The sequence below is a fragment of the Eublepharis macularius genome, chromosome 4 (assembly GCF_028583425.1).
Source record: "Eublepharis macularius isolate TG4126 chromosome 4, MPM_Emac_v1.0, whole genome shotgun sequence".
In the NCBI taxonomy this organism is placed as follows: Eukaryota; Metazoa; Chordata; class Lepidosauria; order Squamata; family Eublepharidae; genus Eublepharis; species Eublepharis macularius.
Window position 1 is genome coordinate 155,715,376 of NC_072793.1, and position 13,153 is coordinate 155,728,528.

Genomic DNA, 13,153 nt, shown 5'->3' on the forward strand with positions numbered 1-13,153 from the left:
ATTGTGCCACCCGCATGGCTGCTAAAGCGAGCTGTCCAGTAGGCACGCCGCTTCACAGCCAAGGAGCAGGCATCCCTCACTTCAGCCCAGAGGCCACTGCAACCTGCTTCCAAGAGCCCAGGCAGGCCCCCCGCTCCCCATGCCCAGGATCATCACTGCATTTCTTCACCATCACCCGTAGTGCCTCCAAGAGGCTCTCTGCACGTCACAGGTTACCTAAAATCTTGTCCTTGTTGCTTGTGATCAGAGAGCTGGTTGCAAAATAATTAAAAAAAAGATTCTGTGCCAAGAGATCAAGTGTGCAGGAGGTGCTGATCGATTTTTTTTTAAAAGAACAAACAAACCAGCCTCACATCCTTGGAACAGTTAGAAATGTTGTTCACCACGGAGTGGACCACAGGAGGACCCTAAGGAGATCCCAGAAAACGCAGGCTTTTTTGCGGGAACACATACCCCACAACCCCATTTCCCCCCCTCAAAAAATCCCCCCACCCCTGTTGTTCACCACAAAAAAAAATACTATGTTGCTTTTCTAGTATCCTTCAAAGCATGCACTCATCATCAGACTTGTTCCAAATACTGAATTAGGATGAGATGCCAAATCCAGCCCCATAACCAGAGCAGCACCCTGAGTACCCAAAATACCCTTAAGAGGAAAAAAAACCCAGATTTACATGACTGTACGTACTAGAGGTCTGCCCGGCAGCCATACCCGATGTGTCCCGGCATGAACCTGAAGGAATGGGATCTTCCAGGCCAGCTTCTCAACAGCCTTCAGGTCAGGCTGAAGGACCTGGAAGTACATCTGCCAACAGCAGAGTGCTATGGTGTCATAGCATTCCACAAAGGGAGGAGCTACAGACTTCCAACTGTCCCTTGCAAAATTCCAAGGGCAATCCACAGAAGGGTAAGCTCAGCTAAAGAGGACTTCATCTTTTGGAACATACCCATTTAGATACAGGGGTACAGAATACTCCGGGCAATGGAGCCCCATTCCACTGGACAGGTCCAGGATGCCTCACACCCTGCAGGGCCAATCGGGAGGAGGCGCAGATGCCAACCTACAGGCCATGCACCACTGCCCTCAGGAATATCAGTCCCTGCCAGCATCCTGTACACAGAATGACCATTTTGCCAGTTCCAGCAGGGAAAATATCTAAGCTTGGCCTTGACCAATCACACAGGTTGGCAAAGGAGTAACAGCCCCAATCATCAAATTCTTAGGGACTCTCTGGAGCTCCATTGCCTGGAGCCCATAAACCCACTGCTGTGCTCAAGCTCAGGAAGAGATCTGTGTACAGCAAAGTCTCACCTGCAAAAATTCACTTGCTGGCTGTTTAGATTTCACCTCCATCTCAGTGATCAGATCACCAAGACGGGAAAGCTCTTCCGAGAACCGGGCAGCACTTTCTTCCTTCCGCTTCTCTATCTCTTTATCTAATTCTTCCAGCCGGGTTAGTAGTCGTTGTTCCTGATCTTTCAGAAACTGGTGCAGGTGCTCAAATTCAGATATGATTTCCTGTCTCTCGGTGTGAGTCTTTTCCTGTATAACAATTGCAGGCAAGAGGAGACAAGGGGGTCAAAGAAGCCTTTCATGGACACGAGAAAGGATGTTGTTGCCAATGAACAGGCTGGTTTTTAGCCTGTTTATCCTAAGAGCACAGTAATCAGGGCTGTTTACTTACATCAAGAGACCCCACAAGTGACACACAGCACAGAGACCGAAACCATGCAATTAGAATAGACCTGGAAAAGGACAGCCAATCCAAAATGCCCTGAAGACGGTATCTATCTAGATGCAAATACAAGATGTCTGCATGGCTTCCCTCCCCCTTTCCCCTTCATCATCCTGGCCACACCACTGCAGATGCTGAAGAGCATGTTCTGAGGCTTGCTAGCATCTGCAACCTTGCTTCTTCAGCCCCTAGATCTAGCAAAACAGCCAGCCAGGCAGGAGAAAATGCAGAGGCAGAAAACTGAACATCTCCCAGAGGGCTGCTTTCTGGGACCAACATCCCAGTCTTTTGGAATGCCACATCCATGAAGAGTGCCTGCTGAAATCAGATTATTAATTCACACAGTTAACTAGCTGGCCATACAACATACTGCTAGAAAGAAAAAGCAGAATTCACAAATGCATGGATCCAAGTAGTATTGTTTCACATCAGATTGCAAATGCTTAGAACTTAAGCTTACAGCAAACTATTAATAGGAAACTGTTGTCTCTGTCCCTGACTACCCCAAAGTCTGAGCTTCCAATGTCCATTTAAAGCTCAACCATTTTCTCACTGAGTAAGACAGGATGAGAAGCCTTTGTTGAGGAGGAAGACAGTCCTCTTCAATATAGGGAAGAACCTCATGTCCCAGGTCCTGATGGATAAGTGGCACTAGGAACTTACTGTGTACTCCTGGATTTTCTTCTCTTCACTCAGCTTCTGATTCCACAGCAAGTTCTTCTCCTGTTTCAGAATCTCGAGTTGTGTCCGAACCTGCTCCTAAGCAAATAAAAATGGTTTTAGATGGAAAAGAGAAGGGAAAAAGGCTTAACAGCAAGAAAGACATGGTAGCTTTTGAGCTCAAGGCACAGATGCACCAATATAGTTCAGAGAGGTTTTTTAGGGTGGCTCCTATGCTGTATGTATATTATTTGATTTGAATCATATATACATGTGTGTTCTTGTGAACAAATAGATGTCAAATGGATAATTATGATTCTGATGAGGGAATGATCGAGAAGAGGATTTTTAGGTGAAAGATCTGTATTTGTGTATCTGAAAAGCTTCCAATGCATTTCATAGACAGCTAGCTAAAATTATATGCTTTTGCATCACATATATTCATTTATGTTTGTCAAATATTAAGATCTTCTTTTTCTTGCCTGTACAATTTCATTATCAATAAAATCATTTGATCTGTATCGTTTTTATATCTTGCATGAATACACATTTACAGCTTATCTCAATAAATACTAAATACTCAAAGACTAAAATTCTAAGAGAAGTTTCTGTGTGCATTGCTGAGATGAAGTTTAGAATCCATATAAAAATATTTTCTACTGAAAGACAGGTTTGGGGGGAAAGGCCTTAGCTAATGGATACTTTTTGAGTTTTTTGGAACCATTTAACAGAATAAATCTTATGAACTGAGAGGCTCAAAACTGTAGATTCATTCATCCATTACATCTAGAGACAAAGAAAAATGATAAAGGTTTATCCTAGATCTTTCTTCTGCTTACACAGCACTATCCCCTGCTGGAGAACCCTTCTTTCTAGCACTAGGCGCTTTGTGCTCAAACACAGCGGTGCTCTGGTGGGAGTGCGGAACACACTCCAAAACGGAGGACGGCACTTTGGAAACAGAAAATAGAAGATTCAAGCCTAGGACTTTCACCTGACCGCTTTTTTATATTTACCTCCTCAGACATATGTAAAGAGTGAGAGGTAGAATACTTCTCATTTCTAAAAATCCTAATTAGTTTTATGACACAATACAACTTGACGAGTATATACCAATATACCAGCACTCCCCTTTGCTCAGCAACATTTAAACCCTTCTTCCAACATCAGCGGCTCCTACGTCAGAGGAAGAGCTGCTTAGGCTGAAGGCTCCAAACTTTGCTCGACAGAGTGATATGTATTAATATGAGGCACACTGGGCAGTTTCAAAATGGTTATTTGTTTTCAGGTGGTCATACCTAAGAAGGCAGGGCCTTAACGACCACACAACCGGACATAAGAATTAGAAATCTGCTTCATTAAAAAAAAAAGAACTTGAGATTCTTAAGACCACGTTTCTGAATTTCCAAATAGTACATTTCTACACCTATTATGAGTGATACAGGAAAAATACACAGCTTTCACTGAGGTCATATGATTGCAACAATTGTTGGCTTTCAGATACTGGAAACAGAGAGGGAAGCCTCAAGTTCAACTGATGGCTTGGCATGCTGACCCATATTTTTTTATGCCAATCTACCAGTCTCCCTTTCTGCAAGAACTGAATAGACATGGCTGTAGCATTATGGGGGATAGGATTGTCTGTTGCAACATGGTAACAGGAGAAGAAAGTACAAAAAGGTTGTGTACATTTGCCCTCGAACTGGCTGATGACTGAATAACTTGTGGTGATACCTGCTGAATTTGAGCTTGGAGCAGGTGAGAGAAAGCTTGCCCAGTCTGATAAATTACGCAGTAGGAAGGAAGAGGTATCAAACTAATGTGCTCAATTAACCGAAGGTTGCTTGAAGGTAACTTTAAGGCAATACCTTTATAAGGATTAACTGAAACATCATAAAACAATGAGCAAGCTTTCAAGTTCACCAGAAATCTTGTTCAGGCTGGATGTGCTCTGCCCTGGCAGCCTCACTCATCTGAACAGGACCTTCTGCAAGTGCCACCCTGCAAGTAGGCAAAATCAAAAGCTGCCCATACACTGATACATTCTTTGTGGCAAATCCCCACTTCATAGACTGGCCTGACCGAAGAGGTCAGGAAAGCTCTCACTCTCCGTGTTTTTCAAAAATTATGCAAAACTGAATTATTTAGGAGGGCTTCTTACATAGGTGACAGAGTTGTGCTGTAAACAAATTGTTCAGAGAGATGCTTTGGTAAAAGGATAGGGACTGTAGACTACTACAGTGTACCATTTGCTGCTGCAAGTATGCGCCTACTGATTAGTTTCCAAGTCATGTGCAAACTGCCTTGAGTCTCAGTGAGAAATGTGGACCAAAAATAATGTTAATAATTTTTTAAAAAAGATTGGTCAGAGCATCCGGCTTGGACAGGGGACACCTAGACTCAAATCTCCACACAGTTTATAAAACTGGGTAACATCGGGCCACTCACTCACTCAGCTAGCTTGATCTACCCCACAGGGTTGTTATAAGGATAAAAGGTGAGAACCACACAAGCTCCCTGAGCTCCTTGTAGGAAAGGCAGGATAAGAGAGCAAGAGATATTAAAAACACATCAAAAAAGGAGAAGAGGTTGAAAGAGGAGAAAAGATATTGCTAGGCATGATGGAAAGCTCAAGCCCAAGAAATGGAACTGAGGTGGCATGATGTGGATTTAATTAGGTTCAACCACAGTCAAGAAGAGGACTTCAGGCTATTAGAACATGATGTAAAGGCTGCTCTTCCTTCAAAAATGTAAGAGCCAGCCGTGTATCACAAGTCACCAGATCCTAATTGGATCACCTGAATCCCTTGTTTTAACAGCCTTCAGTTCAGTCCATCTCACTGAGGGAGGAGGGGTGGTCAGACCCTACAAAAACCATATGAGTGCCACAGCCAACCTCCCCCAGGCAAGCAAGAACATATTACCCATATTTTATAAAAAGACTCTGAATATTATAATCCATGTATCACTGTATTAAAAGCACAAGTTAGAAGCATGAAAGACTTATGCCACAGAAATGTATGTGAAAAGAAAAATAACAGCTGATAAGAGACTTCAAAATAAAGGTAAAAATGTCTAGGATTGGGCTGGAAATAGGGCTTTTTAAAAGCCCAGTTCTTGCTAATTTTATGATGTGTATCTCTTTGGGGTTTTGTGTATAGGAACGTTACAGTGTGAAAGGCTACCTAGAAGCCTTCAGTTTTTGATAAACAGTTGTAGCCACAACTGGATCCAGAAAAAATAAGACTAGCAGATTAGGTAACATGATAAATTTGTGAAGTATAAAATAAACTGGTTGAAGAGAAATCCTTTACATCAGCCCCTGGCCCTCTACTGGTTAATGTATATCTGCTTAAGATTCCTTTACTAATTGCTAGGTTCCTGTGTTTACAATCCAGCTCTCAATTCTGGAAAATAAAACCCTAGCATTTTCAGTTGGTTTGGTTATCTGTAGATACAAATACTGAAACTAGAGTTTAGACCATGCCCCCTTCATGAAAGCCTAATCTCCCATTTTTCTCCCCATCCTGTGAAACTAAACCTTTCCTGGAAGGGATGCAAGGTACAACTTCAGTCAATGACAAGAACAAGGAAGATTTGGGTCCAGAGGCACCTTAGAAACCAACTAGATTTCAAGGGTGTGAGCTTTCGAGAGCCAAATCTCCTTTTAAGGTGCTACTGGACCCAAATCTGGCTCTTCCACTACAGACCAATACAGCTACCCATCTGAAACTAGAGACTAGCAGCTGTCCCTTGATTCTTATCCCGAGAAAAGGCTAGTGAGAACTACACAAAAGCAACCAGAGTGTTCCAAATTACTGTGGGACCAGTGGTCTACTTGAAAGAAAGAAAAAACCTGAAATAGCTCATTTAAACAGTGCTCAAGTATTCTTTAGTCAGAAGAAGCGCGCCTCAGAAAAGGAGCGTCTTTTAGGTGTTTACACTGATGCTATCAAACAAGATTATTTTCACTTGAGCAGTATAAAAGTTCCTCTCTTTTGTACGTTGACTAATTCTAACTTGGTAGTACAAGTTTAACAAAGGTAAAATACTTTTACTGCTCAAGTTGTTCTACTGTTTGAAAGTGCAATTCTGACAGTGTTCCTACTAGCTGCACCAGGGTTCTGGAACATTCCTTATGTTTTAAATAGTCACATGATCAGCCTTTGTGGAGCAGATAAGCTCAAATGTGCCTGATTTAGGGCACTAATTTGAACACATCTCTTGGAAACCAGGGTATAGTCTACAAGGGCAGGCACAAGTGCTGAACAGTGGCACACTGGTGGTTGTTGTGGATTTTCCAGGCTGTATAGCAGTGGCACACTGGCCCATTTTGCTTGGCATGCAGAGCCAGTCCTCTGCCAAAGGTGCAGAGGATCATAGAGGCACTGGTAGTGCTACTGCCATCTAGTTTGTTCCCAGAGTGTCTGACCAAGTCCAAACCTCATCTCACCCACCTTCTGCTGGCTGGCACACCAACATCTTCACAAAGAGACACTGTGGGGCTTTGGCACTCAGGCCAAAAAGGCTGCCTACCCTGCCTAAGAAGAAAAGCTCCCTGTGAGACTTCCACATAATTTCTCTTCAAATCTGACAGGAGGGGGCTGACTGCTTTGTCATGAGAGACTTGAACTGAAATTTTCTTGTGGAATAATTAGATACATCCACCATCGTAGTGGGGAGCATCTCCGCCCACCAACATTTGACAGTGGATGGGTATTTCCATGGTTTCACTTAGCATGTCTGGAAAGAACTGACAGGTGAGCAAATATTCCCCCTTCACAAGCTTCCTTAAAAGGACTCTATTTTGCAACAAAGTGTATCTTTTTGGAGATACTTTTTGGAGGTCACATGAGAGATGTGCAGGTCTAGGGGGGGAAAGCCCCCCCCCGTTTTCCCTCCAGCAAAAAACCTGCAACACTTGAGGGAACATCGGTAAGGGGGCTGTAATTTTCTCTTTTGCTTCTTAAGAAAACGTTTTTCTCATTCAAAACATAAAGCATGAAATAGCTAAGGACTACTTCCATTTTTCCAATGGGAAAAAAAACAAAAAAAGGGGGGTGAGGGATAAGAACTTCTGGCAGTCCAACATTTTGTGACTGTGGGAGTATGTTCCTATCCAAATAATACACTTCTAGGTTACTACAGAATTTATTTTCTATCCTCAATTTTTCCTCTACCTCACAGATGGCAAAAAAAAAAAGATGCAAGTACTAAGGCAGCTCAGGGTGCAGCTGTCTGCAGCTCTCTCAAGAACTGGGCATATTTACAATTTTTCTTATAGAAAGCCAAGACATTCAGACTTCTAAATTCCTTAAATATGCCAAATAATTTGCAGACAGAGTGGAAGTTCTAAAAGATACATTTTTATGTTGTTAGATTAATATGGTAAGTTTGGGCTTGATAGGAATGTATTGCATATGTTTCATTTTTCCTCAAATTTCTTTTTAAATCCAGAAAACAGGTGTTTTTTCCTATGGTTCCAACATTTCCAGAAATTTAACATCTCCCCTAAGGTTCGCACTGTCAGACTGCTATCCTAATCTTAAAGCCATTCATTTGAAAGTTAAAGATGAAACTACGTATTTAATAAACAAGATTTTCTTTATCATTCAGACAAGTACACGCACAGTGAGTAAGGCTCAAAGGTACTTCTGCTGCCATCTGTAAGTATGCACACCTTCTAAAGAACAGACGGTACTTGGTTTCCTCATCAACTGTACTCAGCTCACAATGTGTAATCCACCTTGAACCTCAATGAAAGGCAGACTACAAATGAAATAAATAACAGTGCAACAGTACATAGCCACAAATACAGAGTTTTGTTTGAAGAGCCCCAATAATTCAAAATGTTGGGACTAGGACCTGGGCTGCAATCCCACTCTGCCACCAAGCTCCCTGGATGACCTTGGGAATTCACATACTCTTGCCACCTAACTTACTTAACAGGGGTGTTGAGAGTTTCTAAAGTCCACCTAACGAATTTGTGGCAGAGAGAAAGTGTGATGTGTAAGCTGTTGTGAGAAGATATAGACGTGAGCATCCGCTCAAAGCTCCTCGGAATAAGGGTGAAAAAAAGAAGCAGTGCTATCCTAAGCACATTATCCTTTCTAAGTCTACTAAAGCCAGTACAGTGCAGTGACTAGCGCAGCATAGGAAAAACTGTTGCGAGGATAAAACCGAGGAGGGGAGCCACCACCTTGAGCACCTTTTTATTTATCGTATTCTTTATCTTCTTCGTTATTTATTGGCCGCCCTTCTAGCTGACGCTCATGGCGGCTTACATTGCACTGGGCTTCCCCGCACACGGCCTTACCCTGTAGTCTCGGGCCGCCCTCTCGACGTGGAAGATGGTGTGAGCGCGGTGCTCCTGGGACCGATCGCAATGGGCGCAGATCGGGGCCTGGTCCTCCTCGCAGAAAAACTGGAGCACCTCCCGGTGCTTGTCGCACAGCCGCCCTCCGCTCGCGTCGCCCGCTCCTCTCCCTTTCCCGTCTCCGCCGGCGTCTCCCGCTGAATAGGGCGGCGGCGTGGGCGGCAAGGGCGCTGCGGTCCTTTTCACGGGCGCCGGGACCGGCGCGGGAGGCGGCGTCGGGGGCTTCGGCGCGGGAAGCGTCGGTGGGGTCTGGACTGAAGGCAGCAGCGGGAGAGGCGGCGGCGGAGCTGCGGCGGCGGGTGCTGCTGTCGCCGGAGCTGATCCACTTGCCGCCGCTACTACCTGCGGTGGAGGGATGACGGCCGGCCCCGCTGCCCCACCGACTCCGGCGGCCGCGTCCAGCCTCTGTCGCTTGGCTCGCTCCCCCCCGAGACTGCCCAGCAGCGGCGGCGGCTTGATAGGCCGGAGGTTTCTCTTGCGGGCGGTGGCGCCGCACTCCAGGCAGGAGATGTTGAGCTTGGGCTCTCCCAGGCGCTGCCCGATGCAGGCCGTGCAGAAGTTGTGCCCGCAAGGCAGGCACACGGGCTCCGGGCAGTACACGCGGCATAGCGAGCACCATGTCTCGCTCGGGCAGCGCGGTCCAGCGGGGATCTCGGCCGGCGTCGTCCCCGGGGGCGGCGAGTCGGGAGGAGACGGCGGGGAGAGCGGCGGCAGCAGCGGAGGGGGCAGGGGGCCGCCGCCCATCTGCTGCGCCGAGGCCCGTAGGCGGCTGCGGAGGAGCCGCTGCTGCAGGAGCTGCTCGGCCGACATCCCGCTCATGGCGACGGCGCCACCGCACTACGGCCGCGCGGATGAACTCGAGGCCGGCCTAGGACGCAGAAGGCCCCCTTCCGGAGAGCGCCCCCATTGGCTGAGCAGGGTTCGGGAAGGGGCGTGACCAGGAGGCGCAAGGCGGAAGTGATGGAAAAAAACGAGAACGTTATTATAACCCTTCACGCGCCAGTTTGAAAAGGGAAAACGGAAAGCGGGGGAGGGGAATCATCTGGAGAAAAAAAGGAAGCAGGCGATGGAGAGGCAGGCGCATGCGCGCACTGAGGAAAGCGGCGGGAACTCTTAAAGCTTCATTTCCCCCCCGTTTTTTAAGTATTATAAATACCTTGATTGTTGTCATTTTTTACCAATAATATTTGATCTGAATAGGAACGGAAATATGTTTAAATTACTTTCTTTTAGTCGGGTTTGTGTGTGTGCGGAAGATCTACCTTGGCACTTAAAGCCGTATGGTTGCTTTCTAAGGTGCTTGTAAATTTCTGTAAAATTCGAATGAAAAATGCTTATTTTCAAAAGGAAGAGAGCGTCAGGGATTCTCTGCCCATCACAAACAAGATACAGGCAGCATGAAATATGTTGACAATCGTGGTTGGCATTAGATCAGCATTGTCAAGCACTTGCCAGGGCTCCAGAAAAGTCTGCAGGCAACCCTTGACCCATCACCAAACAAGATGAGCCTCCCAAAACTATTGGTTCCTCTCTCCTCCTTGTAACTCCTTTCTCCTTTGGTGCATGTGATTGCACCTGTAGCAATGGTGGCATGTAGATCCTCCTATTCCCTTAGAGTGCAAGATGCAGCCTGTTCTCAACACTTCTGAGGGATGGTTGTGGATTTTCCGGGCTGTATAGCCATGGTCTTGGCATTGTAGTTCCTGACGTTTCACCAGCAGCTGTGACTGGCTGCTGGCGAAACATCAGGAACTACAATGCCAAGACCACGGCTATGCCCGGAAAATCCATAACAACCATCATTCTCCGGCCGTGAAAGCCTTGGACAATACTTCTGAGGGAGTTCCAAAATGGAAGGAGGGGAAACAGCTGATATAGCCCTCTTCCAGGTCTAACCATCCAAACCTCTGCTAAGGCGTGTTTGTTACTATTTGTTACTAAATTATTATTTGGATGCCAAAATTTCAGTATTGGTTTTTGTGGATATTAGCAGATTTAGTATTTTAATTTTCAAACCACACAATTATAGCACAATATTAGATTTGACTTCTTGAGAATTTGCAATCTAGCCCCTATGATAACCAATATACCTAACTCTTAACATTGCTTCTTCTGCAGATACTTACATTAGGAGACTGGAGCCATTGACAGACAAGACAGATCTTTCTACACATCTGAGAAAGTCCCACCTTTCCAGAAAATTTTGAAATCTTTAAAGGAAGAAAATATTGCTGAAGCTGCCTGACCCAGCCTAGGCAAACGCAATCTTGTCAGATTTCAGAAGCTAAGCAGGGTCAGGCTTGGTTAGTAATTGGATGAGAGACCTCCAATGAAGACCAGAGCTGCAAAGGCAGGCAATGGTAAACCACTTCTGAACAGCTCTTGCCTTGAAAACCCCAGCAGGGGCTGCTGTAAGTTAGCTATGACCACCACCACCACAAATAGCGTGCTTCTTAATCTGTAAACGGGGTGTTTTTTAAAATTGAGTCCCATCATGTTTGGGTGAGTTGTGCAAATTGCATAGTGGCAAGTTGCTGGTGGTTGTTGCTAGGCTTGATCCCGAGTAAGGGTGCAAAGGTGGACTGGGTGGCAAAAATAAACCTGGAAAGAGGCCTCCCCCCTTTTATTGACAGAAACCAAAGTCTGAAGGCCGGCAATATTGTTGTGGTTGCCTAGTGTTTTAATTTCAGCATTTTTAATCTTGTTAACTGGACTGCTAACATTTTATCTCCTTTGCAATTTTGTATTATATTGTTAGCTGCCTTGAGTCTGGGGAGGAAAAAAAAGTGGGATGTTTTAAATAAATCAGTAAATACAATGACAGACAAGATGATCTTCATGCCCAACTCCCTTATACACATTTGTGATTTGGGGGCAGGGGGGTGCAACTAATACACTTCAGGAATCCAAATTTGGTTCAGGGGGCTTGATTTGTTAATTTCTAGTACATACAAAATAATAAACTAAGAAAACATTTTTGAACCACTGTTACATAACAAACACACAATTATCTTTTTGCATTTCTGAAAGAATTTAATGTAGTGACAATGGTTTTGTGGGTCTAAATGTTACAATCTACTGATCCTTAACAAAGAAGAAAATGCATTACAGATGCTGCCATCTATAAATCACTGAACTCCTCAGACTTACCCTTTATCCCACTGAAGTCCATGAGTTAGTTCACTTCACTTTTAGGATTGTCTATCAAGCACAAAGGCTTTTTAGACAAAACACATCCAAGTTACCAAAAGCAAGTTGAACAAACCAAAAATGCCAAAACAGTTGCCAAGCCCTTACGGACAGTTTTGAAACTGTGAGGTGAATGCTTAATGAAATCTCAGGCGCTGATGGGACAAGGAGGGGGACCGAGTAGCATTTCCAGTGGTGAGAATATTAAAGTATCTAAAAAAAAATTAGCCTCCAAAGGAAATCCCTCAACTGACTTAAAATTCACATTGAAAGCTGATTTTCCTGCCTGAAACTTAATGAATCAGCTTTTCTGATAGGAAATAACTTGGAAGTTTTGTTTTCCTTTCCATTGTCATTCACAGGAGGACAGCTATGGTTCAATTGGTAGCACTTCTACTGTGCTCAACTAGTAGGTGATGTAGACCACTCTACAAGACCCCGGAGCAATTCTGCCAGTCAAGGTAGACAAGGCTAACATTGATAGATCAGTGTAACTGACACTGATAGATCAGTATGACTGATCTGACTCAGTCAGTATAAGGCAGTGCTCATGTGTTCACTTGTGGGACCTTACCAAAGTGGGGGAGCTGGAAATGGTTCAAGTTTTGGCTCGTGGGAATGTTTTTTTTAATTACCTTTAAAAAAAAAAAGGCAATCTCCCCCCTACCATTGTCCCCTCATTTTCCCATCCCAAAAACATGCCAATAAAGCACCTGAGGGGGACCGACTCTTCTGCAAAAATGGATAGTATAGCAATTACTGTAACATTTATAGCCACTCAGCAAGAACAATCCTGGAGTTCCATCACAGGGGAAAATGCTTACACTGTCAGGTCCAGTATGTTTCTAAACTGTACTGACTCCATTTTCTAATGCTTCTAGTGTTTAAGTGCTTTCTCCCCAGGTGCACCAGTTCCCAGGCAGCATTCCCACCAGAGGAGATTGTTGTGTCTAACCCAGTTCCACCAAGCATTGGCCTTGAAGGAGAGCAGCTTCCCAGGACTGAAAGATGTTGTTTTGAGAACTGTGGGGGGAGGCTGTTCCAGATGGGTATTGTTACTCTGTATCCTATGCTTGCTCTTCATTGGTAACAATGATCATGTACCATCCTGAGTCTCCTATTCAGGACAGTGGACTATAATGGACCTTTTCTGCAATAAAACTTCCTTTGCTAGACATTGGACTTATTCTTG

At 44.7% G+C, this 13,153-nt stretch overlaps 1 protein-coding gene across 1 annotated transcript in view; it reads right to left on the minus strand.

The window, feature by feature from the left end:
• Positions 1 to 13,153, minus strand: part of LOC129327700 (uncharacterized) — a 37,072-nt gene that overhangs the window by 4,828 nt on the left and 19,091 nt on the right. Inside the window, exons 8-11 of the mRNA XM_054976453.1 lie at positions 10,035 to 10,105; positions 8,713 to 9,609; positions 2,400 to 2,495; positions 1,313 to 1,543 (exon numbers count right to left, since the gene is read on the minus strand). Coding sequence (XP_054832428.1) covers positions 1,313 to 1,543; positions 2,400 to 2,495; positions 8,713 to 9,609; positions 10,035 to 10,105 — 1,295 coding nt within the window. The remainder of the gene's footprint in view (positions 1 to 1,312; positions 1,544 to 2,399; positions 2,496 to 8,712; positions 9,610 to 10,034; positions 10,106 to 13,153) is intronic.